At 47.5% G+C, this 18910-nt stretch overlaps 1 protein-coding gene across 1 annotated transcript; it reads right to left on the reverse strand.

Annotated features, from left to right (window-relative positions):
- Positions 1-13710: 13710 nt before the first annotated feature.
- Positions 13711-16800, reverse strand: LOC140586480 (uncharacterized). The gene is made up of 5 exons (XM_072708310.1): positions 16779-16800; positions 14903-15690; positions 14730-14799; positions 14453-14627; positions 13711-13876 (listed from the first exon to the last, which is right to left on the reverse strand). Exons 1-5 carry the CDS (start codon positions 16798-16800, stop codon positions 13711-13713), a joined length of 1221 nt encoding a protein of 406 aa, XP_072564411.1.
- Between the last annotated feature and the right edge of the window lie 2110 nt (positions 16801-18910).

An 18910-nucleotide genomic window follows, 5' to 3' on the forward strand; every position in this document is an offset into this window, starting at 1 on the left:
AAGGAGAATAGTCGAGAGCCGGGCGAGAGATCAAAACCAGTAAATCAATAAACCAAAGCGACAGTACCGAGAAGGGGAAAAAGCGAAAGCCGTAGTCCAGAAAGAAAGCAGTCATACACAGTAATCCAAATATCCAACAAACAATCCAATAATCAAGCAATGAGCAGAGCTCTCGAGGTAACTCTTGTCCGGCTTTTCAGTATCCGGACCGGAAGTGATGCCTGACGCATCGCAGGAGACGTAGGTGGAGTCGAGACGAGGGGGGCGGGGCCAAGTTGCAGTCGACGAATGATGACAAAGGCGGGAGGTCCGGAGAGTCGGCAGGGCTCCTCCTAGAACTTACGGCACGTAACAGCTGATTAAGCTTTTCGCCTGTAAGAAAAACAGCGTCGCGAGGAAACGCAAGGCCGTGCTTCAGAAAGGAGGATTTTTGTTACCGCTGCTGTCAGTGGCTCTGCCATTCATCACAAGCCTGTTCACCAGTAAGACGGCTAACTAGCTTTTGTGTGTTTTTTTTCCACCACCGGCATGAGCGAGGTAAAAAAAATGTTCCTGTTGAGCCCCCAACAACTCCGTATGCTGACCCAGAGGGCGACCCCGCATACCACCACCATCAGGGAATCGGCCCTGGGTGAACTTGAAACCCAGATGCACGGTTTATTAAATCAGCCGGGTATGAACTCGCACGAAAAAGTAAAGAGATACAACCAATTGCTACAGAGGTATCTGAATTTAGTCCGAAAAGAGGAAAATCAGGGGTGAGAAATTATCCTTACCGAGCGGAAAGAAAAAACGGATGAGGAAAAGAGAGATGTGCCGGGGGAGGAGGAGGAGGAGGAGAGACAGCCCGGCGGCGCGACTAGGGACAAATCTGTACAGGAAGTTGTCCAGCAAGTGGCGCCCAGGGCTAGAAAGAACGTGGGGTACATCATGCAGAAACTGCTCGATTCCGACGGGGCAGTACGTTTGACCCAGTCGGGTGAACTCATCATCAGAGATAGTCCCATTAAAGGTTCCCATATTTTGGATTTGATGAAAACTTTATCCCAGCCGAAATCCCAGGCCGTCGGATATCCTAAAGGCTGGGAACCCTTTTTAAACGTAATATCCGAATTAAACATCCCCCTCACGACCGTCGGTAACATTCAAGCTAGGAAAGCCCTAAGCCATCTTAAAGATTACGGCGCTGGAAACGCCACGGCGAGGGGTCCCCCGCCACCCTCCTCGCCCCCTCCTGTGAAAAAGAAGCGCAAGAGACGTGCAAAATTTAGTACGGACGACTCTCCGCTTGTGGGTACCCCTCACACGCCGCGTGATTCCTCCCCTGAATATCGTTTATGGCCTTTAAAGGGTACCCCTTATTCTCCGTGGATAGATTACAGCGATTAAGTGTTTTATGCGAGTGAAAAAAAGACGCCTGTAACAACGAAAAAAGATGGTTAATAAAATGTTGATTTTATTGAATAAATGGTGTCACGGTGTTTTTTTTATTTTTCCCGACAAATAATCTAACAACTATAACAATCTTTAAATAGTTTTAAGGAACATACATTTTGCGGCATTAACACATCTAATACAGTTTGAATATTTCTTGATAAACTTGGATACTAGAGCGTCGTTTTTCCTCAAGTCATCAGAGTACAGCATCATAGTCTCTTGAAATGAAAGTCCCTTGAAGCGCTGGTAGAGGAAAAAGGAGACGTGGGCCCCGCACGTGGAGGAAAAGTCGTGTTGAACTTGACGCGTATTATACCTTATTTCGCTAGCGTGCCTCCCCAAGAAGCGCATAAAACTTTTAGGGTAGTAAGGGGAATCGGGGGGATAACCGTAAGAATCAAAGAAGGAGGCTTTCCCCTCTTGGGGCTCCAAAATTATCCCGATCCAGTGTTCACCCTCTCTATTGCTGTCGTGCATGTTTGCGACCAGAAAAGTGGGCCTCGTCTGTACGCTGGTGGGTAATAAATCGCTAGCCCACACACCTCCAAAAGCATCCCCAAGCAGGGGTCGTAAAAGGCAATCCAGCTGGTGAGTGTTCATGGTTAAAAGTCCACCAAAACCTGTCTCTTGGAGTTTATTTCAATCACGGTGTCGAAGCAGGCGTAGACGATGAGACTCATTGTTCGAGGTAGCGGGGCTCTGAACCTTAAATCCAGACGGCACGTGCCGCTGATGACGGGTGACAGGGCACCGCCGTCCAGCTCGTCGTCTCGGGAGAGATTGAGTGCAAATAGCGAGTATTCGTTTTCAAAATCCTCACGGTTAATGCATAGCGCCGAATCCCTTAAATGCCTGTTTGTAGCCAGGAAAAGGTTGTAAAACTCTCTGACCGACTGCTTCGCGTTAAAATCGGGCTGGAACGGTTTGCTGGGTATGTGTCGACCGTTTACAGAGAGACTCAGAAATTCCAGGTCACAATGCTGAAACCTGAATGGGTTTCTGTTTTGCGTGCCCACGAACGCGGCGTGGTCCACGATCCCCAAAACGATGTAGCGTGGTAAGTTGCCCAGGAAAAGATTGTCCTGCGGGCAGACCCGCGACTGCGCGGGCAGTGTGTAATTTTTAACGACTACCCTGCTTATAGGGTACAGGGCGTTTGCTTTCATGAGAGCGACCGAGTGACCCAGTGACACCGCCGGGGAGACGTCCACTTTTTTCACAAACAGGCTGGCCCTCAGTATTTTCAGCTCATAATCGGCGTCATTTCTACACATGAGACTAAAATCGCTTTTAGCCTTTACATACTTTAAGCGTATATCCACATTGTTTAACAGCATTCGTTCGCTGAAAAAAATATCAGCGTGTATAGGGCCTATCAGAGAGAATTCCCGAGAGTTTCTACAGAAGGCAGCTCGCTTCTGCAACCCCACGTTAGGGCCCTGGGGGGTGATGTCCACGCTATCCAACGGACATACGTCCATTGGATCTTAAGTCCAACGCCTTAACCACTCGGCCACCCTGCTGAACATGTATATACAAAGACTATTGCAATGTTGTTCAACTCAATTTTATTGCAAGGGCATACATTTTAGTGAAAGATACATTTTCAAAATGCTGGTATACATTTTCTTTGTGAAAGATATAGTTTAAAAACGCTAATACAAGGGTACACATTTAGTGAAAAATATAGTTTTAAAAACGTTATTACAAGGGCATACAATTAGTTACAGCCGTGACAGTTGTTGAGGTAGATTTTGTGAAAGATATAGTTTAAAAACATTATTACAAGGGCACACAATTACAGGTAGTTACAGCCGTGACAGTTGTTGAGGTAGATTAGCGATGTCACATGCAGTAAGGTCCGTATAGAGGCCTTTTCAGCGATGCATGTATGCAGAGTAGAAAGCATCTGATTAACATCGAAAGGCTGCTTATTATGAAATTTAAAGGCAACTACATCTACGATTAAAGCATAAAATATAAAAATGTGATTACAGTCAAATTCATCGTCGGGAATACAAGATAGACACGCGCGTATGAGACTTTCTGACGATTGTCCTTCTCTCTCTGCCATCGGCTGAGTAAGTAAAACTATTCCCCGCTGATAATGTTCTCCGACTTGAGCAATCTCAAATATCAGTCTATGAAAGCAGCAACAAGTATAATCATCCCGACAATCGCTTTTCTTTTTATCGATAGCATGCAACAACAGTGGGCTAACTTTTTCTAAAAAAACATTTAACATAAACCGCCGTAAAACGCTGCCGATACCGTTCCCCATTACAAATTGCGTTTTGTTTTAGTCTTGGGCCTCCCAACGAGTCAGAAACTCTTCTTCCAGGATCTGCTTAAGCGCGGGGTTCTGTTCAAACAGATCCTGTTCCAGGCGAGTGATTTCCAGCATTCCGTCGCGGGCCTCGCGTAGATCATACAGGATAGCTTCCACGGTCCCCTCCAACCTGCCGATGGAAGCTTGGATGCCCAGGGTCGTCAGAACGTGAATCAAGGCGGGTGTCAGCCGGTCGGTCCAGAGGTCACTCAGCACAGAGTCAAAGTGTATGTAAAAGTAATTCCTGCCGGCGGGCAACAGGCAAGGGTGCTGTCTTTGACTGGGATGATCCACCTCGCAGCCGTAGCAGTTTTTCTGCTGATGCTTCCTGATGACTGAGGCTAAAAGGCCCACTATCATGGCTTTTATGCAGCTCAGCATCCCTATGCACAAAGCCGGTCTGGAGAGAAGTGTGCAGATCTCAGGGGTCGGAGGGACCTCTCCAGAAACAGAGGCCGGTGTCGGTGGAGGGGTCGCAGGGAGCTCTCCGGCATCAGAGGCCTGTGATGCTGCTGGTGAAGGGGGTGAAAAGGCCTCATTCTCCCCGCTTTCGTCGTCGGAGAACACTTTGTCGCTGTAATTTGCTGCTGCTGCCATGATGATGATGATGATGATGATGATGTTTGTGAAAGGGCTTGTAAAGGCGTCCACTTATATACAGGCGGAGGGTCAGGGGAGGGGGGTGATCCTTAGGGCGTAGGTTTTTGCATCTCCTTATGTACCCGACTCTCCTTGAACAGCGCTTGGAAGTAATCACTCTTTTCTTCAATCAGCCGCATCCAAATCATGAACGGAATTCTCATTCCACAACAGTTGCATTTAGGCAGCTGCCATATATTCAGCATTCTCTTGTCCAGCTCCCCGGTCGCGTCCCACTTCATAAAGGTGCTCCGTTGTTTACCAGTGTCAGCATCTCTATAGTGCATCTCCATTCTAGCGGTCTCTGTCTGAAAGTCGGGGTCGGTGCTCTCCTTCATCAACGGGATAACGACAGTCTTCAAGTTTCCCCATTCCATTTCAGAAAAACATGCCAGTTGCGGGTCATCTTTCCCCGGGTCTGCGGCATCTCCGGTGACCTGAAAGATGCGTAGTTCCTCCGCAACATTGTCAAAGAGGCAGACCACTTTATCCCCGTTGGGCAGCTCCCAGGTAACTCAGGTCTCCAGACGGCTGCATCAAAAGTGCCCATCTACGCCTCGTAGGAGTCTTCTTCTTGGGAGCCCCCGGAGGCTGCATAACAGCCTCCTCCTGCTCCTGCTGAATCTTAGGTGGTGTTGAGGCTGAATCGTTCATTTCCATAGTGCCAGACATGTCTGTGTTTCTTAAAAAATTAGTGTTGGCCCTACAGCGCAAAGCTCCCTATATTCTCCACGGCCTGATGGTGGGGGCGTGGCACGCATGGTAAGGCCATGATTGTCATGGATCCGGATGGCACGGGAACGGGAACGAGGCATGGTACACAAAGAAGGGGCGGACGACCCACTTGCGGCTCCAGCAAACAAAAAGGGGTTTATTAAACGAAACTGAAAACACTATAAACACAACTAAACCAAAAAGACCACAAGGGGTCAAAAACAGAAAGGGGATTAATCAAGACTAAATAACAAAAACTGAATGCACGCAGAACACTGACCATATCAAAAACCATCAACCTACAACAACCATAGACATAGACATCAGAGACAAGACGCGACGCAATGAACCAGCGGGGAACAGAACACAGGCAGGAACTAATATACTATGGGGTAATAACTAACACAGGGCAGGTGAGGCTGATTAACAAAGACTAGGGAAACAGGACACAGGTGAAACCAATTAACTCAGACACTAACCATCAGGGAAACTAAACACTAACCAAGGAAGCATATAACACACGGAAGGTACATAGGTAATAACATAAGGCAGGGGAACAAGAAACAAAACCAAAACCAATTACTAAATCAGACACCAGGGTTTAACAAGCACAAAGGAAAAAACCAGGGAGCTAAATACAAAAACAGAGGAGGTGGGATTCGAACTCACAACAAGAGGGAACTCAGGACCGAGGGGCAAACAGACAGCACATGCTAAATACATTGAGCCACGAGACCGGACAAGTGACAGGGGAGAAACAAGGACTGACGTATGGACGGGATGACCAGCACCACCTGCTGGTCAAACGGGGAAGGGGCACGGAAGGACCACAGCGGGGGCTGACCCTGACACATGATGATACTGGGTGGGGGTACTTGTGTCTACCAAAGTAGGGAAACCCTGCTCAAGGTAATAAAAATTTCAGCGGTTGGTTACTTTTTAGGATTTATTTAAGGAGAAATATACGTCCTGTCAAGTTTTATCTGTTGTCTATTTCGATGTACGTTTTAACTGCGCAGACGGTATGGGGGGAGTCGGGGGGGGGGAAAAGACAAAATTTACTGAAATACAAAATGTCAAACTTGATGTGTGGCGGGGAGTCGGGGGGAAAAGACAAAACTTTTAACAAAATTTACTGAAATACAAAATGTCAAACTTGATGTGTGGCCCCCCAAATTACAGTTTGACCGGGATTTGACCTATCGGGATGTACATAGGTTGCATGAGGAAAAACACAAGGCCAAACTGCTACTGCTGCAGGGGGGTGTCGGCTTTCACGCGCACACACACACACACACACAGACGGTCAAACTACTGCTAAGCGTTTTTTACTGGACGTCAGACCCAGCTCCTCCTCTCATTCTTAGCTCCAACTTGTTCATTCTCACAGGGTTTCTTTCAGTCTCGCGCAGCACAACTCTCAGCTCTCCGGCATCGCTCTCTCCGAGTCCTTTGCGGATTATCCAAAGCCACGGGACCTTACCACGGTACCGCACCAGACACAGCATCGCTCTCTCCGAGCCCTTTTCCACGGATTCTCCAAAGCCCGGGACCTTACCACGGTACAGCGTACGCTCACACTCCAGCAGGTAACCCACCCCACTCAGACCCAGTGTTTGGGACCTTAAGGCACCAACCCCCTGCTCAGTCCCCTGCTCGGCACCCGGTGGATGCAGACAAAACACCACACTCATAAGCACTCTCCTCAATATAAAATAATAATTACATAATAATAAATAATTAAATAATAATAAATAATTAAATTATAATAATTATAATAAATAAATAAATGAACTATATACAAATAAACCCCTATCCCAACGCTCAACTGGCTCACAGCCAAAAAAAAAAATAGCCACCTCGCACTATCTCATGACGTCACCTGGCTTGCAGCCCCCACCTGTCACTTTTTGATTTATTTGACCTTTGTGACCTTTGACCCAACCTGTCATTTTGACAAAACCGGCATTCTCCATCTCTCTGACATACCATCACAAGCACGCCCACGGTTGCACACAACCACCAATCCTCTGCTAGTGCTAGTGTTATTAGTACTAATGATAACACCTTTGAATGTTTCACTCCTGTAGTGCAGACAGAACTCCTTCAGTTAATTTCCTCTTGCAAACCCACTACTAGCCTTGTTGACCCAATACCCACCAATCTACTTAAGGAAATTGCACCACTGATTAGCACTACATTGTTAAACTTGTTAAACTCATCTCTTAGTCTTGGATACGTTCCTAAATCTTTTAAAATGGCCTATCCTAAAGAAACCAAATTTTGAACCTAGTGACTTAGGAAACTATAGACCCATCTCAAATCTTCCCTTCATTTCTAAAATTCTAGAGAAAGTTGTTGCTCACCAGCTCTCTTCCTTTCTTCAAGATAATAATGCTAACGAGCTATATCAGTCTGGTTTCAGACCCAATCATAGCACAGAAACGGCCTTAGTCAAAGTGATAAACGATTTGCTTATGGCTTCCGACCGTGGCTGTATATCGCTATTATTCTTACTGGATCTAACTGCAGCATTCGATACTGTAGACCATAATATTCTTTTGGACCGGCTGGAAACATTGATTGGCATTAAAGGGACAGCACTACTGTGGTTTCGTTCGTATTTAACTGATCGTTACCAGTTTGTCCATGTAAACAATGAGTCATCCATAGCCACTAAAGTAAGATATGGTGTCCCGCAGGGATCAGTGTTGGGCCCACTACTGTTCAATCTATATATGCTACCGCTTGGTAACATAATTAGAAATTACAGTGTTAATTTTCATTGTTATGCTGATGATACACAATTGTATCTATCTGTCAAACCTAGTGACGCATCCCAGCTCTCTTCTTTAGCCGACTGTCTGCTAGACATCCGTTGTTGGATGGCAAGGAATTTCCTCATGTTAAATACCGAAAAAAACTGAGGTTCTTTTAATCGGTCCTAAGGATGCCCGCAATAAGTTTGTAAACCCCAACCCTAGCGGCCTCCCTACTCAATTTAAAACAGTGGTCAGAAATCTTGGTGTCCTGGTAGACTCCGACCTCTGCTTCAGTGCTCACATAAATAGCATTACCAGTACGGCATTTTACCATCTACGGAACATAGCCAAGCTTCGGAAGATGCTTTCCTTTCAAGATGCAGAAAAACTAATACATGCCTTTATAACTTCTAGATTGGACTACTGTAATGCCCTCCTTTCGGGTTGTCCATCTGGATCCCTACATAAACTTCAGTTAGTACAAAATGCAGCTGCCAGAGTTCTCACAAAAACTAAAAAATTTGATCACATTAGCCCTATCCTGTCTTCCCTGCACTGGCTACCGGTCAAGTTTAGGATTGACTACAAATTATTGCTATTGACCTACAAAACTCTGAATGGCCTTGCACCACAATATCTCAATGATCTTCTGGTCCCTTACAACCCTTCTCGCCTGCTTCGTTCACAAGGAGCAGGATATCTATTAGTTCCTAAAGTAGACAGGGCTACGGCAGGCTGCAGAGCATTCTCTTACAGAGCTCCGCAGCTGTGGAATGGTCTCCCGGCGGATGTGCGGGATTCAGGCACACTCTCGCTTTTCAAGTCTAGATTAAAAACGCACTTGTATAGCTTAGCGTATAGGAAACCTAGTTCTGGTTCCAGCTAGTCGCTCACTCCCAGTCAGACTAACAGTATGAGGTGATGAGCTGGGTGGGGATCGGTGTCATTGGCTTTGGATAAACTGATGCGTCAGTGCTGTCACTCTAGCTTTACACTAGAGTGCTGATGTTCAGGGAGTCCCCATGCCTGTGTTCCCGCCTGTCTCTCCCTCTTTCTCATGCTGCTATACCCAGATCTGCCGGAGCCTAGACGAATATTGCACTCGATCATTTTGCTTGCACTGCCTCTGGTTTCCTCAACTCTGGCTAATACACAATTTTTCTTACTTTCTCCCTCACCCCTTCTGGGGTGTGCTCCCTGCAGCACAATGTCATTGATTTATGCCTCTGCTGCCTGCAAGACAACTACCTCCACCTCCGGCAACTATCCTCCAACCTGCCTGCCCTTGGCACAACACGATGCCTCGCCATCCTTCCCTGCGGCTGTGCCTCTATTAATCCTGCCATCGTGCATCAAGCACCCCGTGCCTGCACCAGTCGGCCGATGCATTGAGACATATATTTCAACCCCTGTATTAGCTTAGTCATATCATCTTGTTTGTTTGACTCATCTGCCGGCCCCTGGAGGATGGGCTCCCCCTTTGGGTCTGGTTCCTCCCAAGGTTTCTTCCTCTTAGGGAGTTTTTCCTTGCCAACGTTGCCTTTGGCTTACTCAATGGGGGTCCTTACGAGGCAGAAATGTAAAGCGCATTGAGACAATGTAATGTTGTGATAATGCGCTATATAAATAAAATTGAATTGAATTGAATGACTGTCAGGCTGCCTTTGATCTTTTTAGAGAGTGTGTGATGTCTCCGCCAGTACTTGCCTATCCTGATTTCGGGGCAGCATTCATCTTGACGACTGATGGGAGCTTCCGAGGCCTTGGGGCTGTACTCAGTCAGAGGCAAGGGGGTGTGGAGAGAGTCATCGCATTTGCTAGTCGGGGCCTGAGAGATTACCTGATGTTTGCGAAGTTTACAGTTATAACTGATCACAATCCTTTGCGGTATTTGGCGACTGCCAGCTTAGTGGCAGTGGAGCAGCGGTCCAATATAGACTGGGGCGACAAATGCGGACGTACTGTCAAGGATACCGGTTGAATGTGAGGCAGAGCATGAGGAAGATGGGAGGGACTTCTTAGTGCTAGGGACGGAGGAAGTGCGTGCATGTCTGTGGCCTGGGGCACTGGAGATAGATGTTGATGAGGAACATGTGGAAGTCGGTAAATTAGCTAAGGTGAAAGGGGGAGTAGCTGGCCGCAGCTGGGAGGAAGTTTACTCACTACAGAGAGACGACCCTGACATTGGCCTAATGCTTCTGGCGATGGAGAAAAACTCCCGCCCCAGCCGATTCCAATTGAGTGTTTGTCAAAAGAAGCTCTTGCAACAGTGGGAGCGCTTGAAGCTATGACACCGGGTTCTGTTCCGTTATATACAGGATCCTAGGGATGGAGTAGGGGTGTTGCAGCTAGTGGTGCCTTAGGCTCTTCGTTGGCAAGTGTATTTGTCCCAGCATGATCATGGAGGGCATTATGGGGAGAAGGGAACTCTGGAGATGATGAGAAGGGGGTATTATTGGCCGGCGTTGTCGCAAGATGTACGGAAGTGGGCTGGACAGTGTAAACGCTGTGCATTAGCTAAGGATGTATTTCCGAGGTCCCGTGCCCCCCTTACCTGCAGTAATGTGGCTGCTCCATTGGAGGTACTAGCGATGGATTATACCCTTTTGGAGAGGTCCAAAGGAGGGTATGAAAATGTCCTTGTATTGACTGATATGTTTACAAGGTTTACCATCACGGTCCCTACCAAAGACCAGACTGCACACACTACTGCCAGGGCCCTGGTGAAGCACTGGTTCGTGTATTACGGGTGTCCATCATGACTTCACTCTGATCAAGGGTGGAGTTTTGAGGCTAGGGTTATTAAGGAGTTGTGCCATCTCTATGGGATTGCTAAAAGTCGAACAAGCCCGTATCATCTGCAGAGCAATGCCGTTTGCGAGCGTTTCAACCAGACAATGCATGAAATGCTACGCACTCTTCCCCCTGAAAAAAGAACGATTGGAAGGAATTCCTCCCTGAGTTGGTTCTGGCTTATAATTGTCATGTGCATTCATCCACTGGATACTCTCCATTCTACCTCCTTTTTGGATGTGTTAGGAGGTAAGGATGTAGAGGAGGAAGAGGGTGCTGACAATTTGGATGATTGGGTTTTGGCACATCATGAAAGGCTGCGAGTAGCCACGGAAGTTACCCAAGCTAATGCAGAGAGTTCCGCCCGGAAGAGAAAGACGGCATATGACAGGAGGTCCCATGCCACCCTAATCCGGCCAGACGACCGGGTGCTCTTGCGTAACCATAAACCTAGGGGGAGGAACAAAATTCAGGATAAGTGGGAGGCCGGGGCTTACATTGTGCTGAAAAAGCACTCTGATATTCCTGTGTTCACCATAAAGTCAGAGGCGGGTGGTTCCACAAAAGTGGTTCACCGAGACCAATTAAGGCCTTGCCCTTTCCCCGCTCCTGTCAGACCCTGCACTAGCAAGGATAAGCCTAGTCCTTTTAGCGATGTTGACACAGATGCTGATATTGTACTTGTCACACATACTACATCTACACCTCAGGAGGCAGGGGCTGAGCTAGTAGTAGCACCGCCTGAGCAGGGCCCAAGGGAGGCTTCTGGGGAGTCAGATGTCAATAGTGAAGACAGTGGTGCGATGTCACAGCCGCGAAGGAGCACTAGGGGTAACATTCCTGTGCGGTTTCAAGATTATGTTCTAGGTTGATTTTCCTTGGGTGTGTGTGCACGTGTGTACCAGTTTCCGCCCCACCTACCCTTTCTGTGAAGCCGCATGCCAGTACTTTGATGTTTGGTCTGACCATAATAGGTTGTGGAAGATCACCGGCTTGGCAGGGTTTAGCAGGGGGAATATAATGCGGGGTTATGGTATCTGGTCCCTTAAGATGGGCGCACATTGTGTGGTGGGAAGACGTGGCGGCCAATCCCGTCGTTTAGGGATAGGGGGAAAGAGAGCACAGGTTGAGGAAGAGAGAGGGGTTTTTTTTGGCGCATGTGCGGGAAGAAGGAGAGGGGTAGAAAAGAGTGTAGATGTGCGTTAGCTGAGGCGATTTTAGGGTGCGTTGCGTTTTGAGCAGCAGAAACTCTGCCGTGTCCAGCTTACTGTATTAGTTGTAGTAACAGCGGATGTGTAGGAGGGTGTCTTTAGTGGAATACGCGAAAGGTATAGGTACAGGTTGGAGCAAGCATTTTGTGCCCTGCCAGTTTGTAGATCTTCCAGAACTCCTGATAGCTAGGGTGGGATTGCATTGTGCGGTGGGGACGTTGCTGGTTTTTTTTTTGTTGTGTCCTGAAGAAAAGAAGAGAGAGGACTTCGGCTGAGAAGGGGAGTTGCTTTTTTTGCGTGTTTTTTTGTGTGTGTTTTGTGTTAAATAATTCGGGGAAAACGTCGCAGGAGCTACACTTGTTGTTCCGGACCCGGATCAGGAGGACGAACAGAAAAGGACCTAAAAGTTTCTCTGGGACTGAAGTAAAAATCTTCGGACTGCGTGATACGTGAGGGACGGGCCCTGCAGGGAGGTTTGAACATATGTTTGTACAGTTTTATAAAAAGCAGTGTTTTTGTTAGCATGTTCTAAATGTGAATGTTTGTAGTAAAATGGCAAAGCAACCCTGTTAAATATATTATTGCTGTTAATTAACTATCTTCTGTTGCTGGAAACATATGTGTCTTATTTTCCATGCTGTTTTGTTTACCCTGTCTGTATTGGGCTTCCCTGCATGAACGCTCTGTGGGTTGGTAGTACGGATGTAACCGTGATGGTTGTTTTATCCCCTTCTTTTAAATGGGCATAACTCGTAGTTCCCTGACTATCCGTTTAGTTAAATTTAAAGGGCGGAATCTGGTTTAGTCTTTCCGGGCATAGGGGCGCCTCCACTGTACTGCAGAGGGTGAGACATGGAGGGGGAGCACTTTACGGCTTCAGGCCCAACACGCACAGCAGGCTCATACTCTTCGGGTAACCGTGACTGTCTTAAATCCTGAAGCCCCTGTAGGCTCACTCTTAAGGTGTGCAGTATGGAATAGAGGTTCATTTGGTCAGGGGGTTGGGACCTAGATCTGCAGTACCCCTGCCCGGCCAGGAAAGGTTTCAATGCACAGCCCCTATTGGCAGGTAAGGACTACTTGCCTTGGTTAGACTACACTGTTAGACATTGCAAAGGGATTTTACAGTTTACAGTGTTGCTAGTAAGTTACTGTAATTTTGATTCAGTACTATAACTGTAATTTACTTTTACAGTAACTAAATGTTACTGTAAATAAATAATATAGTACTGTTACTGTAAAAATGATTTTAACAGTACACTACTGTAATCCATTACAGTACTACACTGTAATATTTTTTAAAATTTATTTCCGTATATTATTGGATTTTATAATTCCTATATATTATTAAATTTATATCCTACAAAATTACTAATGGTAATTCAATTCAATCCAAATACACAATCATTACAAAACATCAAAAATCTTTATGTAAAACATTGCGAATGCTTAGAGAACTTTACATTTAATAAAAAAATATATATATTTTTAAAACAAATACATTAAATAGCAAAACACATGAACTTTCACATAAAAAATATAAGTGCATTCAGTGCCACATGTGTATTTTAAACCTGAAAAAAGGCATTGTGCAAAAGCTGACAAGTGTGACACTTTGTTTACACTCAAGTTTACGGTTTAACATACAGAATAAATAAGAGAAACAACCATCAGTACAACATACAAACTTCATCTTGCAAAATTATAATTTCAAACAAATTGAGCCAATTAACAAACAGTATAACAGTATAAACTGTATTACAGTTAACAAAAACCGAATGTTCAAACATTGTGTCCCTAATATACAGTACACATAGTTAAAAGTTTAATCTAAGTTCCTCCACTCAAACTCTGTTAGGTGGCGAAGAAAGGATGACACTCTGTTGTTGATGACTGTTGTTTTCCTCTTCACCATTTCTCCTGTCTTACGACTCGTGCCAGTTTTTGCAGTGCATTTTGTTCCATCTCCTGGATTTATCCTCACAAAGAATCTTTAGCCAAGAGAAAATGCATGTGAAAACTAAAGCACATGTAATATATGATGAATATCAGGATGCAATACATCAATTTTGACAATAATGAAATGTTTCCATTATTGCATTTTGTAAAAACGAGTAACTGTTTCTATCAGAATTAGGGGTCGATATTTCAGGGCCAATACAGATACTGATTAGTATTAACCATGGAGACTCATAAGTGACATCTGGAACCAATGTGTATGCTATAGAATAAAAAACGGTGTGGTATAATGTAATATAAGAAATACTCCAAAAACCACAACAGGACACTTTTCCTGAAATAACCGGGAAACACAAGGGGCAGTGGTGGTCTTAAGCCACAAGACCACTGCAACAATAACAAATATGCTAACACAAAAATTCATTTAAATGCCTTTACTTACTGGCTAAACTCGTGTACAAATGTGCTGGGTTACTGATAAAAATTAAACCATCTACATGGCTAGTTGCAGCTCAGAGGAAAAGAAAATGTGTATTTTTGTGATTCAGGTAAACAACTATACATGAGACAACTGTGTGAGAATTAATGTGATGAAAAGAAAGACTTACCGTTGTATGAGTTCAAGTGTCGCACAGGCAGGCTCCTGGTATTCTATGTTGAAAACATAGAAACATGCAAAAAACACAGACAAGGCATCTGCAAAACTCAGGTGCTCCACCAAAATGTAGGCCACCTTTACATCAATGCTCACTATCCACTTTTTTGCAGAGAGGAATGTATTCCCTGAAAGACAAGAAATAAAAATTGCACACTCCTAAAAGGCATACTGCAAACATAGCACAATGACCTTTCTTAAAATTCTAAAATAGCCAAGTCTTCTCTTACCAAGCATTATCAGTCTCGGCGTGGCTGGCAGGGTCCAATCTTTCTCTATTGATGACTTTGTTGCGGTTTCCTTTAAAACACCAAAAGTCTGTGATTATTTCATAATAAAAACACAACTTGAAAATGACCAAATATATGTTTCATGTAATTCAGAAGACTATTTGCCTACTTACATCTACCAAAATGAAGATGGAGTCCTCCTTTTCAAGGAAGTGCTTCATCAAAAGAAGCACTACCGCTATGCTGGTCTGGGTCTGCTGCATGGTTGTGGTGTCTCCCTCAATGTCCTGTAGAAGACTCTGCATGTCTCTGTTCTGTGTCTGCCTTTGGAAGAAGTATATGATCCTCTTCCCTTTGGTTTGAAGAGCCTCTCCTACTCGATCACAGATATCAATACCTGTGAGAGTTTTGAAATGGGCACAGACTCCTCTTTTTGTAAAGAGAAAAGGCCACTGATCTTCAGTGTCACTGACACTGGGAGGAGGGCAGGTATTTATCATGTGACGTTGATAAATGAATGTCAGACTCATTGACTGGTCAACATCTGGCTTGTCCACAGCTCTGGGGCCAACAGAGTGAAATATAGCTGCCATATTTTTTCTTCTATCTTCTAAAGAGTCAGATATCTCTCCTTCTGGAAGACATCTTGGTTGCCAATTGAAGCAGCCATAGCTATCTACTTTGCACCGTACTGCTTTGGTGGTAGTGGTACTATCACTAGTTTCTGTCAATGACCTTGGTGTCCGTATTCTTGCAGTTACGTTGTTACGATTGACATGTTCAACTCTAGTCTTAAGTTTATTAACAAGTGAATAATAACCTGTTCCCAACTGTTCACCTTCCTCAGTTGTGTCTGCAAAGGTCAAAGGATATTTTGACATAATCATTTTTGCAATCTCTACACAGGCAGCCCTGTTGGGATTTGGACAGTGTTCCTGCATGGCAGCCACCACAGTTCTCACTAGAGCCCAAACGATAAAGGATTTTGAAGGCCGGTACCGATACAAATATTTGTTGGTTTTAAAATCCGATATTCTGATATATCGGCCGCTTGTCCGGGGTTCGGGTCGCGGGGGCAGCAGCTTCAGGAGAGGCACCCAGACCTCCCTCTCCCCAGCTACCTCCACCAGCTCCTCGGGGGGGACACCGAGGCGTTCCCAGGCCAGCCGAGAGATATAATCCCTCCAGCGAGTCCTGGGCCTGCCCCGGGGCTTCCTCCCTGTAGGACATGCACGGAAAACCTCTCCGGGTAGCCGCCCAGGAGGCATCCACACCAGATGTCCAAACCACCTCAACTGGCTCCTTTCGACGTGAAGAAGCAGCGGTTCTACTCTGAGGCCCTCCCGGATATCCGAACTTCTCACCCTATCCCTAAGGGAGAGCCCAGACACCCTGCAGAGAAACCTCATTTCGGCCGCTTGTATTCGCGATCTCGTTCTTTCGGTCATTACCCATAGCTCATGACCATAGGTGAGGGTAGGGACAAAGATGGACCAATAGATCGAGAGCTTGGCTTTTTGGCTCAGTTCTTTCTTAGCCACGACGGACCGGTTAAGCGCCTGCAGAACTGTAGACGCCGCTCCGATTCGTCTATCCAGCTCCCGATCTCGCCTACCCTCACTCGTGTACAAGACCCCAAGATACTTAAACTCCTCCACTTGAGGCTGTACGTCTTCCCCAACCCGAAGAGGGCAAACCACCCGTTTCCGGCTGAGAACCATGGTCTCGGACTTGGAGGTGCTAATCCTCATCCCTGCCGCTTCGCACTCGGCTGCGAACCACCCCAGTGCATGCTGGAGATCCCCAGCAGATGAAGCCAACAGGACGACATCGTCTGCAAAAAGCGGTGAGGCAATCCTGAGGTCACCAATCTGGACACCCTCGACACCCTGGCTGCGCCTAGAAATCCTGTCCATAAATATTATAAACAGGACCGATGACAAAGGGCAGCCCTGGCGGAGCCCAACCCGCACTGGGAACACGTCCGACTTATTGCCGGCAATGCGGACCAAGCTTCTGCTCCGTTCGTACAGGGACCGGATCACCCACAGCAGCGGACCCCGGACCCCATACTCTCGAAGCACCCCCCACAGAGCACCTCGGGGAACCCGGTCGTAAGCCTTTTCCAAATCCACAAAACACATGTAGACTGGATAGGCAAACTCCCAGGCCCCCTCCAGTACCCTTGCAAGGGTATAAAGCTGGTCCAGTGTTCTACGGCCAGGACGAAAACCGCATTGTTCCTCCTGAATCCGAGATTCGACTATCGATCTCACCCTCCTCTCCAGTACCCCGGAATAGACTTTCCCAGGGAGGCTGAGAAGTGTGATCCCCCTGTAGTTGGAACACACCCTCCGGGCCCCTTTCTTAAATAAGGGGACCACCACCCCGGTCTGCCAATCCAGCGGCACCATCCCTGTTGAGAAGGCGTGTCAGCCACGACAGCCCCACAACATCCAGAGCCTTCAGGTACTCTGGGCGGATCTCGTCCACCCCCGGGGCCCGGCCACCACGGAGCTCTTTAACCACCCTGGCCACCTCAGCCCCAGTGATGTGCAAGCCCCCCCCAGCACCCTCGGGCTCTGTGCCCTCAGATGTCTCAAAGGCAGTGTGCGTAGATGTATTTGAGGCAGGGTTGAGGAGGTCCTCAAAGTACTCCTTCCACCTCCGGGTGATGTCCCCAGGTGAGGTCAACAGCCCCCCCCCCCCCCCCACTATAAATAGTAGGAACCAGGAGCTGCTTCCCCCTCCCGATACTCCGGATGGTTTGCCAGAACCTTTTTGAGGCTGACCGAAAGTCACTTTCCATGGCCTCACTGAACTCCTCCCACGCCCGGGTTTTTGCATCTGCGACCGCCCGAGCTGCGTTCCACCTGGCCCGCTGGTACCCGTCAGCTGCCTCCGGAGACCCCCGGGCTAATAATTCCCGGTAAGCCTCCTTCTTCAGCTTCACGGCCCCCCTCACCTCTGGTGTCCACCATCTGGTACGGGGGTTACCGCCACGACTGGCACCGACCACCCTGCAGCCACAGCTCCGTACGGCCGCTTCCACAATGGAGGTCCGGAACAGGGTCCATTTAGACTCAATGTCCCCAACCTCTGCCAGACGTTCCCAGCATACCCTCACTATGCGCTTGGGTCTACCTGGTCTGACTGGCTTCCTCCCCTGCCACCTGAGCTAACTCATCACCAGGTGGTGATCAGTTGACAGCTCTGCCCCTCTCTTTACCCGAGTGTTTCTGGACAGAAGGCCGCAGATCAGATGATACGATTATAAAATCGATCATCGACCTGTAGCGCTGGGCATGTTCATACCATGTCCACTTATGGACACCCTTATGCTCGAACATGGTGTTCATTATGGACAAACCATGCATTGCACAGAAGTCCAATAACAGAACACCACTCAGGTTCAGATCAGGGAGGCCGTTCCTCCCAATCACCCCCTTCCAGGTCACACTGTCATTGCCCATGTGAGCGTTGAAGTCCCCCAGCAAAACGATGGAATCCCCCCGCGGCACGCCAAATAGCATACCGCTAAGGGAATCCAAGAAGGCCGGGTACTCCGAACTGATATTCGGCGCATAAGCGCAGATGACAGTCAGAGACCTATCCCCGACCCGAAGGCACAGAGAGACAGCCCTCTCGTTCACCGGGGTAAACTCTGTTGTTAATGCACCGAGCTGTGGGGCCACCAATAGCCCCACCCCAGCCCGGCGTCGCTCACCCGCCGCAACTCCAGAGTAAAAGAGCGTCCAGCCCCTCTCCAGGAGATTGGTTTTAAAACCCAAGCCATGTGTTGAGGTGAGCCCGACTATATCTAGTCGATACCTCTCAACCTCACGCACAAGCTCAGGCTCCTTCCCCACCAGAGAGGTGACATTCCATGTCCCGAAAGCCAGTTTTGTCAGCCGGGGATCGGACCGCCAGGGCCTCCCTTGGCCGCCACCCGATCCACAAAGCACCGAACCCCTGACATTCCCCCTGCGGGTGGTGGGCCCACCTGGGGAGTCCCGCGTGCCTCTTTTGGGCTATGCCTGGCCGGGTCCCACGGGCCAAAGCCCGGCCACCAGGCGCTCGCCAACGGGCCCCTCCCCCAGGCCTGGCTCCAGGGTGGGGCCCCGGTGACCCTAGTCCGGGCGAGGGAAACGGGACTTTGCTTATTTATGAGTTTTAACTAA

Source organism: Paramormyrops kingsleyae, unplaced genomic scaffold, assembly GCF_048594095.1.
Source record: "Paramormyrops kingsleyae isolate MSU_618 unplaced genomic scaffold, PKINGS_0.4 ups70, whole genome shotgun sequence".
NCBI classification, from domain to species: domain Eukaryota; kingdom Metazoa; phylum Chordata; class Actinopteri; order Osteoglossiformes; family Mormyridae; genus Paramormyrops; species Paramormyrops kingsleyae.